Source organism: Ascidia mentula, chromosome 3 (genome assembly GCF_947561715.1).
Source record: "Ascidia mentula chromosome 3, kaAscMent1.1, whole genome shotgun sequence".
Classification (NCBI taxonomy): Eukaryota; Metazoa; Chordata; class Ascidiacea; order Phlebobranchia; family Ascidiidae; genus Ascidia; species Ascidia mentula.
In genome coordinates, this window is record NC_138568.1 from 3,604,882 (window position 1) to 3,627,542 (window position 22,661).

Consider the following 22,661-nt stretch of genomic DNA (forward strand, 5'->3'; position numbering starts at 1 on the left):
GGTTTGGACGGAGAACTGTATTTTAATTTTCCCATTCTCATGCCCCTAGTTGCCACAACAAATATACCCCATCAGCAACATGTTTCCTATGTTAAAAAGGAATTGAAACCTGTATGTACAGAACATCAACACGGGTGGCAGAACGCTTTAAATCATCGCCTTCGTGTGTTACTTCCAATACCATCAGTAACACACATCTCGAACCGATGTCGCAGTGTGTATTTCTGTCCCAAATGCTCGCGTGGCGTAGAAACGTCACCGAGTCGCCATATGTCAGTGCGCTGTTCGACGGCCGTGAAACATATGCCCGTCCGTCGAGCGATAAAGCCCTTGTCGCTGGATCCGTCCGGCCTCGCCTCTTCAATACAACTTATCGTAAAGCAATCGGCCCTGAAATCGCCGGCGAGCACGACGTCTTTCGGACAAATTGACCAGTTCATTTTCGCACGACGCGTGGATTCTCACAAGGGTCAGGGGTGGGACACTTATAGTTCCAGTTTGCCATTTATATGACCTGCTTGTGAGACTTCAGTTATATAAGTACACCCACTGCAGGGATATGTAACTGAAAACGTGTGTATTCACCATTGAATGGAAATGTTACGAGAAATCATTTAAAATATGACAAATTATTTGCTTTGGGAAGGCTTCGCGTCAAGCCAAATTCTCTTATTAAAATGGACAAAGAATTCAATTTCGCATTTCAAGTGCTTGGAGGCACACGGTATACACAGAAGAAAGGTGATTTGGCTTGTGTACATATTGTAAAGTCACACAACCGCTTTCCTCTGCTATATTGCGAAAAATCGGTATACAAACTATAAAAGATAAAAAGTGATGTCGAAAAAAACAGTATGGTTTGGTACAAATTACATTGATGAGGTTACAGATGTTACAACGGGCTCATAATTGCTACATATTCCTTACTAGCTGGCGTACAACCAAACCATGGGTGCCTGGTAAAAAAACTAAAACGCCATAATTTATTTTCTAACAAAATTTTCTTGGGCAGTTTTCACCGCTCAGATGGGAATTTAACAGGATTAGGGAGTTTCAAACAGCATTGGGTAGAGCAGTTTTGGTTATTAGTGTTTTGCGAACTAATAACTTAAATGTCATCTACGCATGGCGCCGCCACAGGGTGTGTAATTAATCAACGCAACTCAGGTACTCGACTTGGCGCATCGAAATCAGATTGAAATGCCGCCGGGATTACAAGACGATTCCTGCTTTATTATTAGCGGCATCTCAGTGATGAGGTTCCTCTGCTTGTGACTTACGTTTTAGTTACCCCTGTAGGCCGCGCGAATTTTATACACTTTTCAAGACCGAATTTTCGTTCATCGCGCCCGAGCGGTCGCTCTTCGTCCTTCGGGGACGCCGGGGCCGCCACCGCAAAAGGCGGTAATCAGTGATTACAAAGGCGAAATGAGCGACGGGCCGATGTAAAATAAACGCGTGCTCGCGGGGTTCTCCAAAGCCGTCCGCCCGCTCCACACCAGCGCCTGGCGAAAACTGAGGGAAAGAACAAGCGAGGGTTGCGGAAAAAAGACGCCAGATGCTTGGGCCGTCACGAGCCCCTCGTCATTCCCATTCCAGGGTTTGAAGAGAGAGGCGAGGCAGGTGGCGGAAGCGTGTATATTTGCCTTACAGTTGGCGAGGGCAACGGCATAAGAGAGAAATTGTAGTCGGAATCGAGTTGCGCTGGGAGATGTTTTTGGTTATTAATTCTTTACTGTTTTTTTTTCGGTAGTTTTGGAAGTCGATATTGCGTGAAAGGGTAAAAACTAAAATATGACTATTTCGCCAATGTGTAGCATATTTATAACTCATGTATGTTTATCCTAGCTTTATTTTAATGTAAGATACTGTTTTTACTGGATGATAAGTTTTAAATCATATGCGTGTGCGAAAAAATAACTAATGTTCAAGTTAATTCTTTCGCACCACTTTCAGTTTAAGTTCAATTATTTTAGCCGATAAACATTCTGTCGTAGTGAGTTAATTCGCTTTGAAGTCCCAATTAGAGTGAAGATGTACCTCGGCCCGAAGAGATCTTGTCAGGTTTTCAAGTGCCCAATGTAAGGATCGTTGGTCGGGGACATCAAGCAAGTAGCGCCGCATATAGAGCTTCTTTTATTAGGCGCACTTAAAAGCTAAACAGAAGCAAATTTAAAAAGTTTCAAAAGAAACTCGAGACAGCCAAAAAGAAGGCAAACTTGTTTTGTGTCTTCCGCCAGATTGTCGCAGAATTTTGTTTCGAATTTCGGCTCCTAAAATAAATACGAAGCAGTTTTAATACGAAAGAGATTTTCGACGCAGTGTTTACATTACTCCACACCACTATCTGTTTTGCCCGAAACACTGTTTTGTATTGGAAATTTCTCCGAAACCCCGGTACTTAACTTACAGAATGAAGTATAAAAATATATTGAATCCAACGCAAAAAGTGAAACCAACTATTGGATGGAAATAGTCTGATTAAGAATAGCTTGCGATAAACAAGTACATGTGTGATATAAAACCGTTGACATAAATATCTTTTATTGGCAAACAGGTTTTAGATAACTCGAGTCCTTACCCGTTAATAGGCATTTACACACAACCCATTGATAGCTGAAAAGCACACTTCCTGGCGTTCATAAGTCAGGTTTATGCCAACGCTATTCGCGGCCACCCAGCTTTGGGAAAAACCCACCAGCACAGCCGGTGCGAGCAACAGGCAACACCAGGAACCAATTCAGTACTCGGGTGCCCAGCAACACTCGGAACTTTCCGGATCAATGGCGACGACTGCTCCTGGAGAATTCCACGGATTCAGCCACTTGCATCACCACCATCACCACAGCGCCGAGCAGTACTACAGACACGAGCACTACCATCACCACATCTACCACCCCGGGTACGAGCCCAACTACTCCGTTCACAACGCTTTTCCGGAACGGCAGGGTTCGGCCACTCCGCCGGCGGACGTCCAAGGTCTTCAGGTTTTCAAAGATTGCAACTCCCTGCACTCCAGTTCGGCAGACAAAGATAAACGTGGCGATGAGGGCCGGGGTCATTCCCCGAGCTACTTGCCACCTATTGGAGACGCCTTGCTAAGACGCGACAACGGGCAGCAGGAACTGAAAGAAATCCAGCAGGACGAAGAGGGCCACTGCGTAGCTGCCAATGACAGTTGTGACAGCTTTGTGCAAGCAGACAAGCGAGGCGAAATTGGTGATTTGGAAGATCTCTCCGCAAACACTGTCTCCTCAGAAGCGAAAGCTAAAAAGGAGGACGAGAAGTCCGTTGACGGCCCTGAGGATTTTTCAGTGAAAACCGAAAGCGACAACGTGGACATCATGTATCCGTTTTCGCGCAACTTCAACCCCTTCACCACCACGAACAGCAGAACGACGCCGCAAGACGACATCAGCAACCTCATGCCTGTTGAAACTTCTGGATCGGTTGAAGCATTCTTTCGTTCCGAGCCGTCTCTTTCCAGCACTACCGCCCAACCGGTGGATAGCTCCGCTCCACCAAACGCTTCGGGTAACGACGGGCCAAGTTACGCCACTTTGACACCGCTGCAACCATTGCCACCCATTGCGACTGTTTCTGACAAATACATCCCAGCCAGCAACGGCAACAACTACGCAACGCTCATGCAGCAAGAAAACTCAAAAATGGCCGGAATGGGCCATAGTTTACCACCGCTGTCCAACCGCATGCTGCTCAACGGACTTGCTCAGTCTAGTCGCGGTATGCAGTCACAAGTGGCTCTGGATGCAGTCAACCATGCAGCTGCTGCCGCGGCAGTGGGTTTGTCTCATTATAACAAAATACTGCCGTCTAACATAATACAACCAACTCAGACGCCCAACCATTACGATCCGCACATGTTCAGTCGCATTGAACCGTGCAACGAAGCTCCGGTGCCTTTTCAAAGCGGTCCGGTATTCCCTCCACATCCGGGAGCTTTCACCCACCAGTACCCGAACACCATCCACGATTTCGCGTCAAATGTTCCAGTCACCCCAGCTCCAGAGCGAAGGAACCACCGCTCCGGCCACCCGGGCCAATGTTCACTCGATCCACCGAAAACCCGCTCGGCGCAGGATCGTTCCTCCAGCTCTGGAAACTCAGGAAGCGCAGGAGGAGGAGGAGGGAGCTCATCCAGAATGCAGCAAGTAGAAGAGGTGAACACCAAGGAGGTGGCATCCAAAATTACCCAGGAGTTGAAGAGATACAGCATCCCGCAAGCGATCTTCGCCCAACGAGTTTTGTGTCGCAGCCAAGGAACCCTTTCCGATCTCCTGCGCAACCCCAAGCCGTGGTCGAAGCTGAAGAGTGGGAGGGAGACATTCAGACGAATGTGGAAATGGCTTCAAGAGCCGGAATTCCAGCGCATGTCCTCGCTGCGTTTGGCCGGTGAGTGTAAGTTTCCGAACCTCTTTTTTTATTTTTGTTCCTTTTTGTTTTGTTTTATGTTGTTAAACGGAAAGTTTTTATTTTATTTTAATTACGCTCGGTTGGAGAGTTAGGTTGTCGCAAAATATGTTTAAACTGAAATGTGTTATAGACATTAGTTTTACCAAGCAGTGCGCTTACTATTCTTGATTTTTGCAAATGTAAACGTAAAGTTTTGCGACGTTTATTTCGGACAAGCGAAAGCTACTCTTCTCCAACTTTACTCGTCAAACAATCGAATAGTAGATAATGCAGTCAACGCCTTTCGGCCAATTTGCTTGGTCGTGCAAATCGCGCACAGTCAATGTGTAGTGTACTCGAACTAATCGATTGAAATTAACGATCATTTTTGCGTTGTGACGGCGACAGTGGGAGAAAACGCGCACGTTTTTACCGAGAATGCGGCGTGCGTCGGAAGCGATTGATTTGGGTGGGAAAGTTGTAATTCCGCCTAAGCGCGCTCAATACCGGCGCTTGTCGATCTGTCAAAGCAGTGACGAAAAGCGCTTGGGAAAGTTTTGGTTTCTTGAATACCTTTTCGTCATTCTGAAAAACATATTACAGATATTCCAAGTAAATAACATTTCAGTTTTTGCCAATAATGCAGCTTTTCACGCATGCTTTTATAAACCGAAACCATCCCTGCCATTTTGAATCCCACTTTGGCTCGAACTTGGAGCAATCATACTGTACGAATGCAAGGACAGCAGGTCCCTCGTGTTCGTCCATGCGGCAAGTCATTACTGCGACACAGTCTAATTACGGCAGATGGGAAATCGTGCCGCGAGAACAAAAATGAGCGAGAGTGGCCCACAGCGCAGTGATTGCGTCCACGAACCGCTGGTCAGCAGCGTATGTTCGTCGCTAATGACATGTGGAGGTTAGTGGCCGGTCTATGTTGCCGTGTGGTCTCCTGGGCATTGGCGTACGCCGCATAATGAAGCACTGCTAGTCCTAATCCCCGCATGGCCTCCCAGCGCACGACACGACACGGTATTGGCTGTAAACAGCTCGTCGCCTGCACGTGCCTAATGCATTACGGTTTTTTTCTACACGTCTTATTTCTCTACCACCTTGAGTAACATGTTATCCGAACCTTAATGGAGCGTGTCACTTGTTTGCGATGTTTCATGCATTTACGGCGCGCCCCATAATAAGTATTATGTCCAAAAGAATTCAATTTTAACTTGAATGCATTACTGGCTTCTGGTCAATTATTCTATGATGATGGTAATACATAAATTTAGGGCAACAAAAACATAGCAAAAATACCGGCTATTTTACTTGCGTTAATATCTGGTTAATACTGTCTTTCTGTCGTTAGAAGAATCAAGGGATAAAGCAATGGAATGTAACTTGACCTGTAACTCCTTGAAGAAACGCGAATATAAATAAGAACAGGAAAATTCAAAGTTTAATGATTTTACCCTGGGTGTTGCAAAATTGGTTGGCCACAACATGCAATCGTGTAGAATGCCCCAAGTTGCTCACAATTTGATAAGGATACAGAACGAACAAACACAATGTCAATCTCACGCTGCGTATACAAACAAATTCTTGGCAATCTCTGCCTACAAAAAATCCTTGGAAATAGTCCTTTTAGGGATTATTTCTCCTTTTGGGGAGAAAGTGGGGACCTTTTTGCCTGTTTGCATGATTTGAACATCGGGCTGAGGATTAGACGGGCGACATTCGCATCTGCCTGTGGCCGAAAAGTCTTATTTCTTCTGAAAGTGGCACCTGCCGCACGCGTACTGCTATCGATTTTTCGGACAAGCATCGGCGAGCGGCCTAACAGCGCGCAGCCATTACGCGTCCCGCAATCCACAGCCTGACGTCATGCACTGAAAAAGTTAAATGAGTAACGCGTGGCAATCACTTTCTCGTGACCCTGTCTCGGCTTCTAAGTAGAAAATCCTGTGCTTTGGAAATCTCAGGACATAAAACCTAGCTTTTAAAATCCTTTGAAAACCGCCTTCTTTAAAATTGGAATTGAAAATTCGTGTTTACCATGACGACGAATTGTCTACTTTCATTTTTTCAGTCAATTTAAGCGATCAAAGTTCCCACTAATATATGCTGTAACTTGGTCTAGCTCACGGTGATCTAAGTTTGTGAGCGTCCGGAGCTTCAAAGGTATTTTAATGAAAGTTGGTTGGCCGCAAATATAAAAGTTAGGTTCACCGAAAAAAGGTAAAGTGTGTACGATCAATGAGAGTCAAAGACAACATATGATTTACCTGCTCAAAAAAATACAAACTGTGAGGCCTATTTAAAAATTTAAATAAATGCAACTAAAATTATTAGAGAAATGTATGATGATTTGTGAATATTGTTATGTTAACTGCGGTTTGAAAGGAATCCTTTGTGGACCGATCGGACCACCCTTGCCCAGCTCATAATATGTAAACTGTAGATATGACAAAATTTCTGAACCATTTTTTGATCAAAACACTTGAAGGTAAATATTCCAGGTAATGTGCAACTAATCGTCGCAATCCTAGCAATCACATCATTCAGCATCGAGAATGGCTGCTTGGTTCTGATCTAATTTTACATCCCGTATAGTGATCCTTGTTTACGAAACAAACCGAGGAGTCACGGAATCGTTCAAAATGCAATTTGTGTTTTACCTAATCTTTGTGAAACGGTTTCCTTCGCGTAACCGTTGACTTTGATTATGTGCATTTCCTGATAGAAACTCCTGAAATCCAGTAATTTTCCGAATAGACGTAGTCCGTTTTACAAAAATGTTTTGGTCTATGGAACCCCGTTTCGCCTGTTCCAAGGTGCTACGGGCCAAGCCAGCAGTTTAATTCAATTACCTGCTGGGCAAGTGCGATGTATTTAATTGTGGCAATCTGAGTGTACTCGAGCATAAACATCAATGGGGTTTACGACGCTCCCGGGATGTTGCCGGCAACCAGAACTGCCTCGAAAACTAGAACCAAAAGTACGGGAAAATGCAACCATTCTCACTCAGGTTCAAAGGCGTACGCGGTGAGCGCATGGCGTCACAAGAAGCGAGAGGCGAATAGTTGAAAACCAAACTCAGCCGCTGTGGGCGAACGGCCAATGCAATTCCACAGCACTTGCAGAGAGCCTTGATTCCCCGAGGGTCCGCCAAAAATCAATAGCAGGAATGCGTTACTTTCTACTTCGATGCATGCATATGGGACCCCGGACGAGCGTGATCCGGAGGGCCCGTGCCGCCTACCGCCTCGCTTTCGGTCTTGCTCGCGCGGGCCTATAATGAAAATGGCCCTGATGCGCTGTCGACAGATGGAGTTTGGTTTGGCGTGAGATCATAAAGAAACAACGCGGAGAAACGCTACCGCTCCGGAGTGAGAGCGATTGGAAAGAGCAATTAACCTGATATGGTTGTTAGCACTAGTGGCGAAGGGCTTGCGCGCCTGGCCTTTTTGAACTCGTTTCAAACCCGAATGAAGCGAAACCTTTATGTGTATAATCATAAATATTATAAACGCGCGTTTAAATTGACTTAAAAAAATTCTAAAAGCGTGAATCTCGATTGTATTGTTTCCTGTAATATTTTGTCCATAAAATCCAATTGATGATAAGTTTTTATTTTTCCATAAACTAAGAAACTGCAATACAGACTATAAAGTATAAACAAAAGCCTAACATGCCTTTATAAATATCATAATGCATGGCTGACAAAACAAGCGGTGATAAACCTTAACAAACTAGATTTACATAAGTTTACTTATGAAATGATGGCAAGCGATAAAAACTGTTTTCGACGATATGTGGACGGTTTAAGATTAGCAATGTGTCTTTACAAATGCGTATTTCATAAACCCACAATTTATCCGAAAATTAAGTTTATTACAGTGGTGAACGTGCATACAGAAACGCCTGACCAGAAGCCAGTGTATAGCGTTAACGATGTCGTAGTTTAAAAAATACCGGCGTGTTTCAAGCCTCTCCAGCCAACAGAACGGTTTCTGTATCATATGAAATCACGCACGTTACAAGCTGCGCGGCGGCAATTTTAACTTTTCCGACCTGGCCCATTCCGACGAGTGGGTCCTTTATTGCGCTTTGATGGCTGGTTCAAGTGTTTGCTTTGAGCAGCGGTCGGGTGTCTCTCGCTTTACCAGGACCCGCGGCTGATGTGACGCAACAAAATTGGAACCCACGACGTTTTGTCGCGATAAGTTTGCGTCGACAGTTTCAAATTTTCGCCAGCACTCAACGCTAAACCCGAACGGCGAAAAAGTGAAATAGAATCCGGCAACACTAAAGCGCCCAAGAATTGGGTGGAGATAAAAGTTAGGCAAAATCTTGTTTGAAAAATTTTCACGCTGTTAAAAAAACCCTGTTGCTTTGGCGTGGGTGAAAAATAAATAACATAAATAAATAATATTTTATCTCCCCGGCAAATTTTCTCCGTGCATCCTCAATACGAAACGAAATCACCTAACATTTGTAATGGAGTTAAAAAGCAGGATTGATGGTTTTTCCTGGAAATGTTTATTTGAATTTAATTACTGACCCCGAAATTGAAAAGGGACGAAGGGCTTTTATTTCGGAATTTCTATTTTGGCGTGAATTATTTGTCTTATGACCCTAATTTTTGTTTTTGCCAAATGCCAGGTCCGCGAAAAACAAAAAAGCTTTGAACAAAATATGCCTAATTTTGTTGCAATCCAACATAAAATGAATGATACTTCCCTTTCAACAGATAATTCGCAGTGTTAATGCGCCAAACCAAACAGGAATCAAATTTTGTGGCAAATAAACGCCACGAACGATTTGCGAAACAGCAAAAGAAATGACCCGCGAACTAATGCGACTTGGCCACAGTGGTCGGTGCATTGAAAATGTATTTTTTCGATATTATGTTTATTTAAATTTATCGTACGTTCGATTTCATATCGTGAAACACGCTTTGCATCTCTCCGCTGAACAACGTCTTGCGCGAAATCTTGGGATTCGATCGGACGCCATTTTGTTTTTTTTATGAAGAAGTTTTGTCGCATTGCGGTGCGACTACATCCAACTTTACCGTAAATAAAGATTGGAAATTAAGCAGATATGAAATCTTAAGTATAAACAACGCATGTTATATCCTGTTTGAAAAACAACAACCATTTTTGTGACAAAGTAAAGAGTAAATCCCAAGGTCATGACGGGCCACGGTCACGACAGGCGCATTTCTTTTAGTCCGCAAAGCAATCCAATGTGTTTTAGAGTCTGAAAACAAACAACACGGCGTAAATAGTATTGATCATTTGCGCGGCTTCAACAAACCCTTTTGTAGTGGAAAAGCCGTCTGAAAGATACATTACCAATCGATTGGCATTCTCTCGTTTTCGTTTCTCGCCGAGTGCTGATTAAAATAATCTCATTTATATAAAAGATATATGCTGTAATGATTGTAGACAAAGGCCCAGAAGTGAATTAGAACGTAAACATTTGACTGCACAAACTAGTTTGAAAAACAATTTGCTGTTTCAGGAAGGTTATTGAAAAGAAGAATATGTGGTTCTAATTTTTTTCTGTCTTCGAGTAAAAGATGCTGACGGCACAGAAGCATTCGATTTCAATGCATGGCTTCTGTCGTTCGAGAACTTGTGTGTTCTTGCCACAGTTAAGAGTGTCTTGTTTTAAAGTTTATGACAAGGTTTCTCCCTCAGTTGAAACTTCCCTATTTGTTTGTAATTTTTCTTTTTTACAGACAAAGGGAAAAATTCACCACTTAATACATTTTCCCTAGTGCCGTTTTAAGGTCAGAATCACGAAGTATTTTCGCTTCAGAGACAGTCTTTCGAGTGTTAAAGTTAACTTAAAAATTATTACCCAAACACGCAAAAAATACCTCTTGTTGTCTTTTATTTTGAAATAGAGCGAAGGCGTCAGTTTCGCCAGTGGTTTGTCGTAACGTGACCAGAACTGTTTAATGTTTGAAACGAAACTAAATTGCATTGGTGGCGTTTGTGATGCAACATATTTGCAGCCGAGGAAAGGCGAAAACCGTGCTGAAGCCCTATCCAACTAGCATAAGGATAATTGAAACGTTGCCTTGGACTCTAGGATGTCGGGAAAGATATTGCATCGGAAAACCGCAATTGCTTACAAATGTTTAGCACGGCTTTAGACAAGCGCACACACGCGCTGGTGCGTTAGCGTGCGCGCACATACGCGCGATTGCGCGGCAGATGCGCGAGTGCCGCTCGGCGGGCACCAGATGTGTTATTTCCCGGTCGAGGGTCCCCTTCATTGGAACAAGCGCGGAATTAAAGCTGAAAACAAAGCCTGCCGGTAGCTTGGCCGTTGCTGGTGACGAATCTCTGTGTTTGCGCGGCATTACAAAAGCCTGATAATGCGCGCCGGGAAAATGCATGCGCCCCATACGCGCTTTTCATGTCCCATTTTGATAATGGCTTATCCGAGTGCATCAGATAAATAAAAAATCCGCGTTCCTCTTATTGGAATGGGTCAAGATTGCTAATGCGGTGAGGCGAACCTTGTGTGCTACAACAAACCACGTAACCTATTTACCTTTTACGCCTCTAAAACACGCGTAAATACTAACGTTTTAACTGGCTCCGCATCCTTCCGAAGCAGAATTAACAACAGCTTGAAACTAAATGTTTGCTCGCTATTGAAGTAGTATTTTAAAGTTAAACTCTCATTTTTGTGTAGTTTGCTCAGCAATATTACGTTACACATCACGGGCAACAATACGTATGTCCTCAGTCGCCTAACGTTTTGCCTAGGCATTTTGTCTTGGAGCGCCCCCGTGTGGTCGCAATTTTTGTAGGCGATTATGCTGCATTGGTTCTGACAGATCATAATAACAATAGATGGTTGCTTTCAGACATTGATTTTTCATCGCCCCTTTTTCAATTTTCGCAATGTAAAACACGCAGGTTTGTATGTACGAGTATATATACATATGTCTCTATGTCAACAAAATCAGATGAGTGTTTTGGAGCTGTTATAGTTTCTTTTAACAAATTTTGTGGCAAACTTTCTTTGTTAAGTAATCAGCGTGGATTTGGATTTTGGCATATTTGGCCCCATCAGTTTCTTTGTTCATTGCTTTGGCGTCGTGTTCTTCTTTGATAAACTGCGCCCTGATACGCTGGATACATATTGGTTCAGAGGTAAAACAAGTGTTTGACACATGCGGAGCGCACACGCAGACTGCAGTTATCTCGTTAAGATACGTCGAAACGAAACAGCGTGCCGAGAAAGCCTTAACACACCGGCGCATATGTTCACAAACCTGCCCAAAAACCGCTGCGGTGCAACGACAGCAGACGGGACACACAGGTTGATGAGCGCAGGCACTTGCTTGTGCCGCGTCTTGCAGCACTGCGCCACGCCTTTTTTGCCGCATTTTCGCTGTCGTATTTTCGTTCATTTCCTTCTGCTGTCCGGGCGCAGACCGCTAACAAGGGCCTAAGGTCCCGAGCGGCTGCCACGCCGCACACTTTCGCCGCATTTCTTGCTCTCCTATTTTCGTTTAAGATGAGTCTGGAAGGTCTTGCCGTGACGCCGAACCCGATGCATGTTATTTTTCTTCAAGGGTTTTTTGCACGTCAGGGTTCCGTATCTGCGTGGCGGGCCGACGGCCCCACAGGTCGTGGTCAAACATAGGCGAGCGAATAAAACGATTTACAACCATGTGCCGCCGGGATTCCAGTAATTGCTAACCGGATGAAAAGGACGCCGGGCCACAAAAGCCTGTCCATGTTACCCTGCCTTGAACCGTCCTGCTGACGGGCCAGGTCGCTAATGCCCCACGCAAATCAGATTTACAAGATGTCAGCATTCTTGCTGCAGTGGCGTAGCGCGTTGAAAGGCCGCTGGAATTGAGCAGAAAAATAGCTTTTCAATCACCAGTGCGCGGTGCTTATAGGCTTCGCGTAATTGGATTCCGACGCCTTGCTGAAGCCCAGAGCGGCATAGCACGACATTAAAGCGGAACTTTGAACTTGGAATGCGGACGGGACCGAAAATCACGCAGCTAAAAATCCACACTTTCCTTTAAACTGTTTGTCGCCTTTTCCATTATACGGAGGCGCAAATGCGTTCGTCTGCTCCACGACCCCGTCCTTCTAGCAAACCTGCCCGATGACGTCACCGAGAGACGTCAGACGACGAAATCGGGCAGACAAGGGGGAGGGAATTTTCTTGATTTTTCGTCGCCCCTTTTTCAATTTTCGCAATGTAGAACACGCTCCGAACTGCGGGTCGCCCAGCCGTGATTCGATTAAGACCGGGGCGCCGCGGGCCCGGCGTTATGGCCGCCGGGGCCCACCAATATAACTATGCAGAGAGCAGTGCCGCCACGAACAAAAATATTATTGAAAATAGCCGACGGAAAATTTGCGAAAACACGCTCGCTCCGCCGAGGAATTGATAACGTCGTCGGTGATCTAATAGTGAACGAGGGAAATTCAGGGTCGGATTATAAGGAAATTTGGCACGGTGCAGGCGAGGGATCGATTCCCAAGCAGCGACCTTGATAATCTGATCAGCGTTGCGGACGAAAATGAAGACGGCGAAATGTATATACCAGGCCCTTTACCATCCAGTGGTGTGCCAATTATCGCCATCGCTCGCTTTGCCCCTCCAGAAATCAACGGCGTGTTGCGTGAAGAATTGATTGGTGCGATCGCTGAGGCGAGATACAGCGCGCAACCTTTTTGATCAGTTGCGTGTGCGTTGGTTTTTGAAACAAAGTTGAGGTAGTTGAACTAAAATCCCGACGCCCACTTCACGATTCTTGATATTTCGCGAGCTGTAAATTTGATGGATTGGTCGTAACTTGGTGTTTTTTTCCACTAGCACTGATTACATCTGTTGATATTCGGTTTAAAAGTATTACAAGTTAACAAGACTCGGCACTATACTCATGGTAATACTTCCAATATTGTGATAGAAAACTGAAAAACAGAAAAATGTTTGGACATGACGATATAAACACGATTAGGCAACGCTGCTAAAAAAATGTTAAACAAAATTATTTAAATTAACGAGAACATATGGATGCCAAAACATATATAGTCTTTGTTTTTCGAAAAACCAATCTTCAGTACAACTCGCCATTCTCGCCAGGCCTATAATTTCTTCAGTAAATTTCTTCTTTCTAAGTTCAGTAAATTTCTTATTTTCAGCCCTAATGGACTTGGGCCGCAACTTAACGCCGCCAACGTGTTTAGGACACGATTTAACAAAAGTCATTGAAATGGTCTAATTGGCTCTGGACAAAAACAATGTTTTCCTTGATTAAAATTTTACGATGCGTTTCCCTGATCAACAGCGGATCGAATTGTTTTGCATGTTTCTTTGAGTTCCCATTGCAGGAACGTGTGAGAAACGCCTCAGAAACTTTCTCCCCTACCTAATACCCACCTAACAACAGATAAACGCACCCATTGCAATTACAGAAAAATACCTTTATAAAAATACGCATCACACATTCAGAAGGAGTTCGGATTAGTAGGAATGTAAATTTTAGAATAAAATTCCTGATATAACTTAGTCCCATTTTTCCCAATATTAACCCTTCTGTTTCATTGCAGCTTGCAAACGGAAAGAAGACGAAAAATCGTGCGAAAGTCAGAACCCAGCTCCAAAGAAGCCCCGTCTAGTTTTCACTGATCTTCAACGCAGAACCCTCCACGCAATATTCAAAGACAGCAAGCGACCATCCAAAGAAATGCAGGTTTGTAATCCAAGCACAATTTTTGGCACAAAACGAGTTTCTTAAAATTAATTCCTGGTACTTGGGGACATAAATCGCTCCTGGAGATAAATTGGTCAATATGTTTGAGAGATTTCGAAAGCAAAAAAAAACATTTATAAATCTAAGGAACTTCTACCAATTTATTCACCTTTATACAAAGTATATTACATATGTTGGAGGACTCCAAAGATATAGCATTTTTCTATTAGAATATTAGCATTTTTCACAACCCTCGCCTTTTTTCAAAACGTAAAAACTTGCATTTTCCACTGACAGGTTCAAATCGCGCAACAGCTCGGCCTGGAAGTAACAACAGTGAGCAACTTTTTTATGAACGCACGCCGACGCAGCTTGGACAAGTGGCAGGACGACGAATCGTGTAAGGAGAATTCTTCATTGAGTCCTGCGTCTGACCACCACCCATCGTCGGTCGCCGGCAACCTCCACGTACAGCAAGGATTCGAGCATCACGTAGCCCACGATCCTCGCTCGTCGTACAGCAACGCGCCAGGAGACCATTTGATGGCTCCTGGATCTCACCTAACATTTTCGTCTTCTCACCCCCTGCATCACCACACCCTCCAACAGCAACAACAGCAGCAGAATCTCGCCCAGTCGAACCCGATGCTTGGGTCGGCCCATCTCACATCCTCCGGGCTCCTTCACTCGTACCAAGCAAAGCAGCAACTCCTGTGTCCTGACTTACAGCAGTCGCACGCTTCGCCGCGATAGCCTCGACGATGAACAAGCCCAGGAATTGGCGTCAGTATCGTCAAGCAAACGCAGACTGAGCGTTGCTCTAAACAAACAAACAAACGCTGAACAGTAAAAACCCATTTTTTAACTGGTCAGTTCCCAAAACCAACGTACAGTAGAAAAAGGAAAATGGGCGCAGTGCGTACATCGGAGATTATGTTTTGCACATTTTATCCTTTCTCGCTCACTACCATTGACAAATTGTACATAAACACGTAGTGTGCATTGCCGCCCTAAGTTATACGTATTTATATCTTCATCTACACCGTTATCAAGTTCCGCGGTGTGTTTTTCAACCGTTACCTTGGTCGTTTAGTATTCCCCCCTTTTTCCTATTTGTACCGTTGTTATCGTGCTCATTTTGAATACCAGATTTTCATTTTGCCCCTTAAACCAAAGATGTGCTGCATATACCTGTGATGGCCTCATTCGGCGCGGCGTCGAAAACTGTGAAAAACGATTTGCGGAGGTGCGTGTTTCATCCAGCGATGGGACCTGCTTTGCGACAATCGCTGCCACAACCAGTTAAATGACCGCTACTACCTCGGTAAAGAATTGCATTTAATACTGGTAAAATGGCGCTGTATGCTCGTCGGCGACACGGAAGACGATGTACATAGAATTCTCCTCGCTAATATTTGTTGCCTGGCATCGGTCAAGCGTACTAAGCTTCACATTTCATATTCTGTCGTACCTTTGTTTGTTCTTCAAACTCGCAACTGTGATTGTTTCTTTTTTCTCGCTGTGTTCGTTCACTTGTGTATGCTTTCCGCGCTTTCGGCTCCCCTCGGTGTTCTGGCACGTCAAGGACCAAAGATTTTTCTCTGTGGGCCCGGTGGGTTGCAATCGAGCTTTGACGCAGTGCAATTTCTCGTTTCGCTTTGTGTACGTGTACCGACTCACGCCACTGACTCTCTCTTTCATACATATGTCACACACACTCGAGTCATTTACATTGGCATTGAAAATGTTTCGCCACGACGGGTGTTGCGCACTCTAGCGGTTGTGCTATGAAACTGAAGAACCCACTTGGTGGGGTTGCTCATTTGGTTCGTTTCAATGTGTTTGGATTTACCATTGCACGGTCCAATTTCAAATCTTTTTGTGTTGTTTAAATGCCGCCCATTGGTGACTAATAAATTCAACACGACACGGGCTGTTGTCTTGGCAGTTTTTGAATTGAAAGGAAGGCACGCAGATCAGCAATCTCTGAATCATTGCTCTTTGATTGAGCTTAAGCATGTATCCGACTTTTCTGGTAAAGTTTCCCAAAAACATTTGCTGGACATAAACTACGTACTAGTACAACCCACTTCTAAGTCGTAGTTCTGAATGAAAAGCATTTAATTTGTCATGTAAGTCTAATCACGCTAATATTCGAGTCTTGCCTTTGAGTTTACGCAAAATAATTGGGCAACCACTCGAATTTATTTCCATTTATTAGTCGGTTATATAAAATACGATCACTTCGTCGACATATAAGTGCAACTGCAAAAAATGCAGAAAAAAACACACAAATCTTAAAAAGTGAGGCAATTGCTGCAATGTAACAAGCAGTTTTTCACTTGTCTGCTTGACCCAGTTGAATATAAGTCGGCCGAATGTAGGACAAAACGTCTTTGAAGAAGTTTTTGTTTCGGGAGTTGAAAAATAATGTTTTATTTTAAATTCAAGACGCCTAAATGAGATCAACTCCTATCAGATGGGATAGAAGCGAGATGGCGAATAGTACAAGGGACATCATAAGACCTGTTTTCGAATACATTAAACAACCAACACCGCAGTGTGCAGACTCGGGTGCGATGCCAACCTCGCAAGCCACTCGCCTTTGGAAGCACAAACCCTCAGAACCGAAGTAATCTTCGTTACACTCACATGCGTTGTTGACGCAAGAAGAGTGAGCAGGGCACTCTAGCGCCTCGCCACATTGCTCCTGCTTTGTAGCACATCCAAATCCGAGCATCTGTTGGCCCTCGGGACAGACACATTGGTAACTTCCAATGCGGTTCTTGCATTCGGCGTTGAGGCCACCGCAAACCGAAGTACCGGCAGCACACTCGTCGACATCTACGCAAACCTCGCCCTCCAGCTTGTAGCCGCTGTCACACACGCACTGGTAGCTTCCTTCCGAGTTGACACATCTCATAGCGTTGCCATTGCACAGATTCGCATCCAAGCACTCGTCGATGTCAATGCAGGCCCCGAGCTCTTGATCCCAGTTGTAGCCGCTCGGGCAAGTACACTCATAGCTTCCTACGGTGTTTTTGCATTGGGCTTCAGCCGGACAGCGGTGGTTGATTTGCTGACATTCGTCCACGTCCACGCACGCTTCCCCTTCCAACGTGTAGCCGCTGAGGCAAGTACAGTAGAAAGATCCCGGAACGTTAGTGCACTGTGCATTGGCCTGGCAACCTGTAACAAAACCGATGGCACTTTTACATTAATCTGCAGCTATGCCATGGCAGGGTTTCTCTACTGGTGGCCTATCAAGGTGGCCCACGTAACTTTCTCCAAAAACATTCGCTCGATGGGCTACAATTGGCTTATGCTTGTACATAATATACTTTTAGTGTTGATAAAGGTCATTTCGTATGGGACGTCGCTTAAAAAGTCTTCATAGGTGATGGCGGTCTATAGGGCTTACAAGGTTGACCATGTGTCCCTGGATCTGGTCCCAATGGAGTTGAGAAACCAGGTAGCATTTGTAAATGTCTTCCGTGGTGTAGCAAGGTTTGAGTAATATCATCATTTGACACACTTACCTGTTGTGGAGCATTCGTCGATGTCTGTGCATGTTTTTCCGTCTCCGCTAAATCCCTCCTTGCATGTGCATTCATACGAACCGTCGGTATCAGCGCAAAGAGCGTTGAAGTGACATTCTGCAAAAATTTTAGCTAGTATTCGTAGATGAATGCAAAACAAAATACCTGATTCGGTTTTCTAAAATCAGTGTCACACTTGCAATAAGAGAAACTGAATAATGTGAGGGTGGCATAACTTTAATTGGGAGTTTAAGTTGAATTGGCACTGCAACAGTTATGTTGAATTTATGCTAGAAAACTACCGTAAACGCCTGTAAACAAGAATGATCACGCATACTAATGGTCACAACCGGTGGGTTTTAGACATAATGAATCACTCACCCATATTAGCCGAGTTGCATTCGTTTATGTTGGCGCAGTCGAAGCCGTTTCCCTTGTAACCTGTCTTGCACGTGCAAGTGAAGCTTCCAACAGTGTTCTGACAATTCCCATTGGTGGAACATGGCGCAGTCTGCGTGCATTCGTCAACGTCCTGGCAAACTCCAGAGCCGTTGTCAACGTATCCCGTCACACACTGGCATGTATAGCTTCCTGGATATTGCAAGAAAATGTGAAACCTATGAAAGGTCATAATACATAATTTTCTATTCTAACCACCAGGGGATTCGAACCGCGGCTATCTTGGTCACAAATCCAGATCAGGTTTTCTCATTAGTGTATATGTGCCAGGAGCCTGCACTCTTTGATAGTCATTAGCTTTATTAGTGGTTTGGTGCTTACCAAACGTTGGAACTAATAATTCGCAGTAAACCACTTACCAAGAGTGTTTTGGCAGACAGAGTTGTCCTGGCATGTACCCGGTTGATCGCACTCGTTAACGTCCATGCACAGGTCGGTCTGATCATTCACACTGAAGCCACTGTTGCAGGAGCATGTGAAGCTACCCACGTTGTCAAGGCAATTTGAGAATGCAGGACATGGTGAAGGGGTGGCACTACACTCGTTGGTGTTAATACAAACACCAGCGTTCATTTCATAACCTGTCGCAGTTGCCAAATTTAAAAGAAGTTAACGTGTAAATCTTTAGCCATGTTATACATTTTTGATCTGGAAGTTAACCCATTCGTTTGCTGCAATATTGATTGAATAAAAGGTTCTGGTTTGCTTAATTCGTTTGTTTTTGGAAAGCATTTGAATGCATGGACTCATCTCTAAGCTTTCTTGCAGTAATATGCACAATCAAAACCACGTAAACAACAACACTGCTATTTACTTAAATCAGAGATGGACGTTGTAAATCCAAGCTCACAGGTTCAGATTTGTAGTTTACCTGAGACACAACCACAGCTCCCGCCAGACAAGCAAACTTGTTGTGCACCAGTGCAGCTTCCTCCACACTCGGTGACTACTGCGCACACTCCAGCTGACAGCGCGTAGCCATTGGCGCATTCGCAAGTGTAACCATTCTGCGGTAGCACAAACACTCTGTTTAATTTATGGGTTAGATATAGGATGACTAAAAGTAGACGGGCATAGAAATGCATTTATTTCTTTGCATTGCTTATTGTATTTTATTTGAAATAAAACATGGCAAGTTTGAAGTTTAGTGTGCAAAGTAAACCGGCAGTGACAGTGGATCTTGTTTTGACCAACAGCAGTACTCGCCTCCTTGTTTTGGCATATTTCATTGGCGCCAGTGCAAGGATTTGAAAGACATTCGTTCGTGTCAAGGCACTCCTGGCCGTTGCTGTAGGAACCAGAAGGACAATCGCATACAAAACTTCCTGCTGTGTTTTTGCAAGTTGACCCGGCATGACAAGCTGTTGGCTGAGAACACTCGTTGATATCCACACATTTGTGGTATTGGTACGAGTTGTGCTGCAAAAGAATAAGCAGCTTCGTTGTGATGCTTCAGGGGATTTTTTCACAAGAATAGACCTGATAGATCGAAACAGAGTGCACTGCCTGAAGCATATTTATCATTATGGATCATTGGCTTCTAACAGTGCTGCTGTTAGTAAATGTTTGGTACGTATAGGCTGCTAAAAGAAAGTGATCTTTACCAAGACTTGCCGAACCGTTTAAGACCGCGCGAAAGTCAACACAAGCTGCAGTGATGAGACGATAGGTCAAAACAATGTGCACTGCTTGTATTGCCTGCATTTGTACTCGACAGGAACAGTGTAAATGTTGTATCTAGACTAATACGCGTATTGTTCCTCACAGGAAGCCACCAAAAAGGGCTATAACCGATTCACAACAGCCTTTCAGTGCGAAAAACATCATTTTTTATGTAAAAAAGTCTTACCAGCCTATAGCCTTCTTGGCAACCGCAACTGTAGGTACCATGTTCGTTGTTACAGACCGCACCTTCGATGTGGTCGCAGACGCCCGCATCACATTCGTTGATATCCTGGCACCAGAAACCATCTCCAGTAAAACCTTTTCTACATAAGCACATGTGGCCTCCTACGCAACAAATTATTTTTTATGCTTTAAAATCTTAGATAATAGAATTTACAATCCTGTCACAAAGCAAAACGCGCCATTTTTAAATTAAAAACTATTCCATTGTTTTTATAAGATTGCCGGTACAGAAACCCAGCTCTTCTTTAGCCTAAACCTTCTAAACGAAGTTTTAAGCACCCGCTATAAGTATCGCGGTTTAGCAACGGTTAGACTCAAACATCTTACCCGGGTAGTTGGTGCACATAGCATCAAAGTCACAACTGTCAGTATTGCTTGCACACTCATCAATGTCCACGCACTCGATGCCGTTGCCAGTAAAGCCGTTTAGGCAAGCGCAATCGTAAGCACCCTCATTGTTGATACAGCGTCCGTATCGGCTGCAAATATGATCTGAGGGAAAAAAGTACCACCCTTTTATTTACAGGTGTTACAAACTACGTTTCAGACACTTTTGTGCAACAATATTTGAAATCAAGTTGCCCAATTTTTTTTACCACGCCGGGATTCGAACCCAGATGCCCTGGCCGCGAATCTTATTAGGATTGCAGCGTGGAATATGTGGTCATTAATTAACGTTCTCAACCGCGTCATGCGGGCAATATATTACCGGTACTGCATTCGTCGATGTCTTGACAGTGTTCTCCATTCCCGGTGTATCCGCTGATGCAAGTGCACACGTAGGAACCTATCGAGTTCTGGCATGTGGCAAGTGTCCTGTGACACGTGTCAATTCCGGTAGCGCACTCATCGATATCTGCGGCATTGCAAGTTTCGCATTTTACTTACTGAACTCAAACACCATAATTTACCGACTAAAGCCAAGTAAAAACTCTTTGTTCACAGCTTAATGAAGGTAACACAGCACAGAATACACTTGCGGAAAGAAGTGCTGCCATTTAGCATGTATTTAGAAGCTGTAAATCTCACCAGTGCATTGTTTTCCCGGGTCGGTGGCCAGTTGGTCGTCTGTAAAACCCACTTTGCACGAGCAGTTGAAATTCCCAAGTCTGTTAATGCAGTTGGCGTTCTCGTGGCAGTCGTTGTAAACATCTGACAAACACTCGTTGAAATCTGCAAAATCAAAGCCGATATTAATCACTCCATATCGGGACGAGGTGCTGAGAAACTGAAGCTTATGCAATAATAATGCACCTGAATAACGTTACATGTTACGAGATACTGAAGCTGGAACTATATACATGTATTTGGAACTCGTTTTGGAGCAACATAAAAAATTACTAATTTTTGCAATTAACTTTGCCATTTTGCGTTGTTTACAATGCCTTAATCAGCTTCAAGACGCTTAGCGCGATTATTGATGGAGAAGGTTGAAGTTACCTCCGATTGTTGGGGTTGACAATCCCAGGCGACTGTAAAGGTCAGTTATGTACAACCACAGTTGATGAAGAAGATTAAGTGCGCATGCTTCATCACAATCTTCCGCCACCATAAGGGAGAAGGAAGGATTTTTATCCTGTGATCCTGCTAAAATCTCCTGCACGGAAAATACACTTGGATCCCCGAGTATTCTGTCGCAACCTGGAAAAAATTAGGACATCTGTTGTTTTCTGTCGCAGAACATTAGCCTATTTTATATTGGTCTGTAATTTTTTGCTTGCATAAAACACCACAATTCGGTAATTGTTTGAAACGCAGACACAGAAACAAGAGTCAAAGTATACCATAGGCAACGATATGGCCCGTGGCACGCAATAAATAAACTTGTATGGGTCTTTCATGATTTCGCCAGACTGATTCAAATTGCCCAAATTCAATTTTGATTTCATTTGTTATCGCAAAATGCACGTGGAAATCTTAAAGTTGATATATTTGAAGTTTATTACGTGCCAAAAACTTTAGTTTGTGTGTGGCTTTTACATTCCTCGAAAATGGTGATTTCTTGGTCAAACCATAGGTCAGGCGCCTGTATTTTTCCAGGGGTGAACACATGGTGTGTAATAATTTAGTAATTTTACAATGGCAAAAATACTTGTGTTTGTGAATAAAACGAATAAATGGAAACACAGGAAAATAACTAATAGGAACTAACCTCCTGGTTGCAAACAGAAAGTAACAGCGCAGATGAACAGTAATCTCCACATATTGAATGCACGTAAGTCAATCTTCATCCAAAATAACCGAAGTGGTTTGTGTAAAAGTAAATCTTACCCCAAATAGAACCTGTCGCGAAGGTAAAACAGCGGTTATAGCGAAAAAATCTATAGCTGTGACCTCCGCAACTTCCACAACTGATTTCTATGCAGAGTGCTGATAAGCCGTAACATCTGCACAAAACTAATTACCTTCCGCTTATAAACACTCACAACATAAAGAATTAGGAAACGCCGATTAGATCCGGTCGTAGAAACCGTTCGTTATTACCTAATAGTATACCATGTTACGAGCCAGTAATCACTAATAGCAGAATAACACAAGTCTGCAACCAGCAGTGATACCGAACAGAGAGTGACAACATATGTGTTCAAAGCCCGGAT

The 22,661-nt window shown here is 43.9% G+C and overlaps 2 protein-coding genes across 2 annotated transcripts; one reads left to right on the forward strand and one right to left on the reverse strand.

Moving 5' to 3' along the window:
- Nucleotides 1-2,654: 2,654 nt before the first annotated feature.
- Nucleotides 2,655-14,911, forward strand: LOC145894732 (uncharacterized). Its single transcript, XM_082983379.1, has 3 exons — nucleotides 2,655-4,419; nucleotides 14,016-14,158; nucleotides 14,456-14,911. The coding sequence occupies exons 1-3, from the start codon at nucleotides 2,655-2,657 to the stop codon at nucleotides 14,909-14,911; spliced, it is 2,364 nt and encodes a 787-aa protein (XP_082839505.1).
- Nucleotides 14,912-16,613: 1,702 nt separating this feature from the next.
- On the reverse strand, nucleotides 16,614-22,116 carry LOC145894735 (uncharacterized). The gene is made up of 12 exons (XM_082983383.1): nucleotides 22,011-22,116; nucleotides 21,505-21,705; nucleotides 21,094-21,237; nucleotides 20,774-20,920; nucleotides 20,392-20,556; nucleotides 20,006-20,166; nucleotides 19,351-19,575; nucleotides 19,028-19,163; nucleotides 18,516-18,737; nucleotides 18,079-18,288; nucleotides 17,698-17,814; nucleotides 16,614-17,347 (listed from the first exon to the last, which is right to left on the reverse strand). Exons 1-12 carry the CDS (start codon nucleotides 22,114-22,116, stop codon nucleotides 16,614-16,616), a joined length of 2,568 nt encoding a protein of 855 aa, XP_082839509.1.
- Nucleotides 22,117-22,661: the final 545 nt, after the last annotated feature.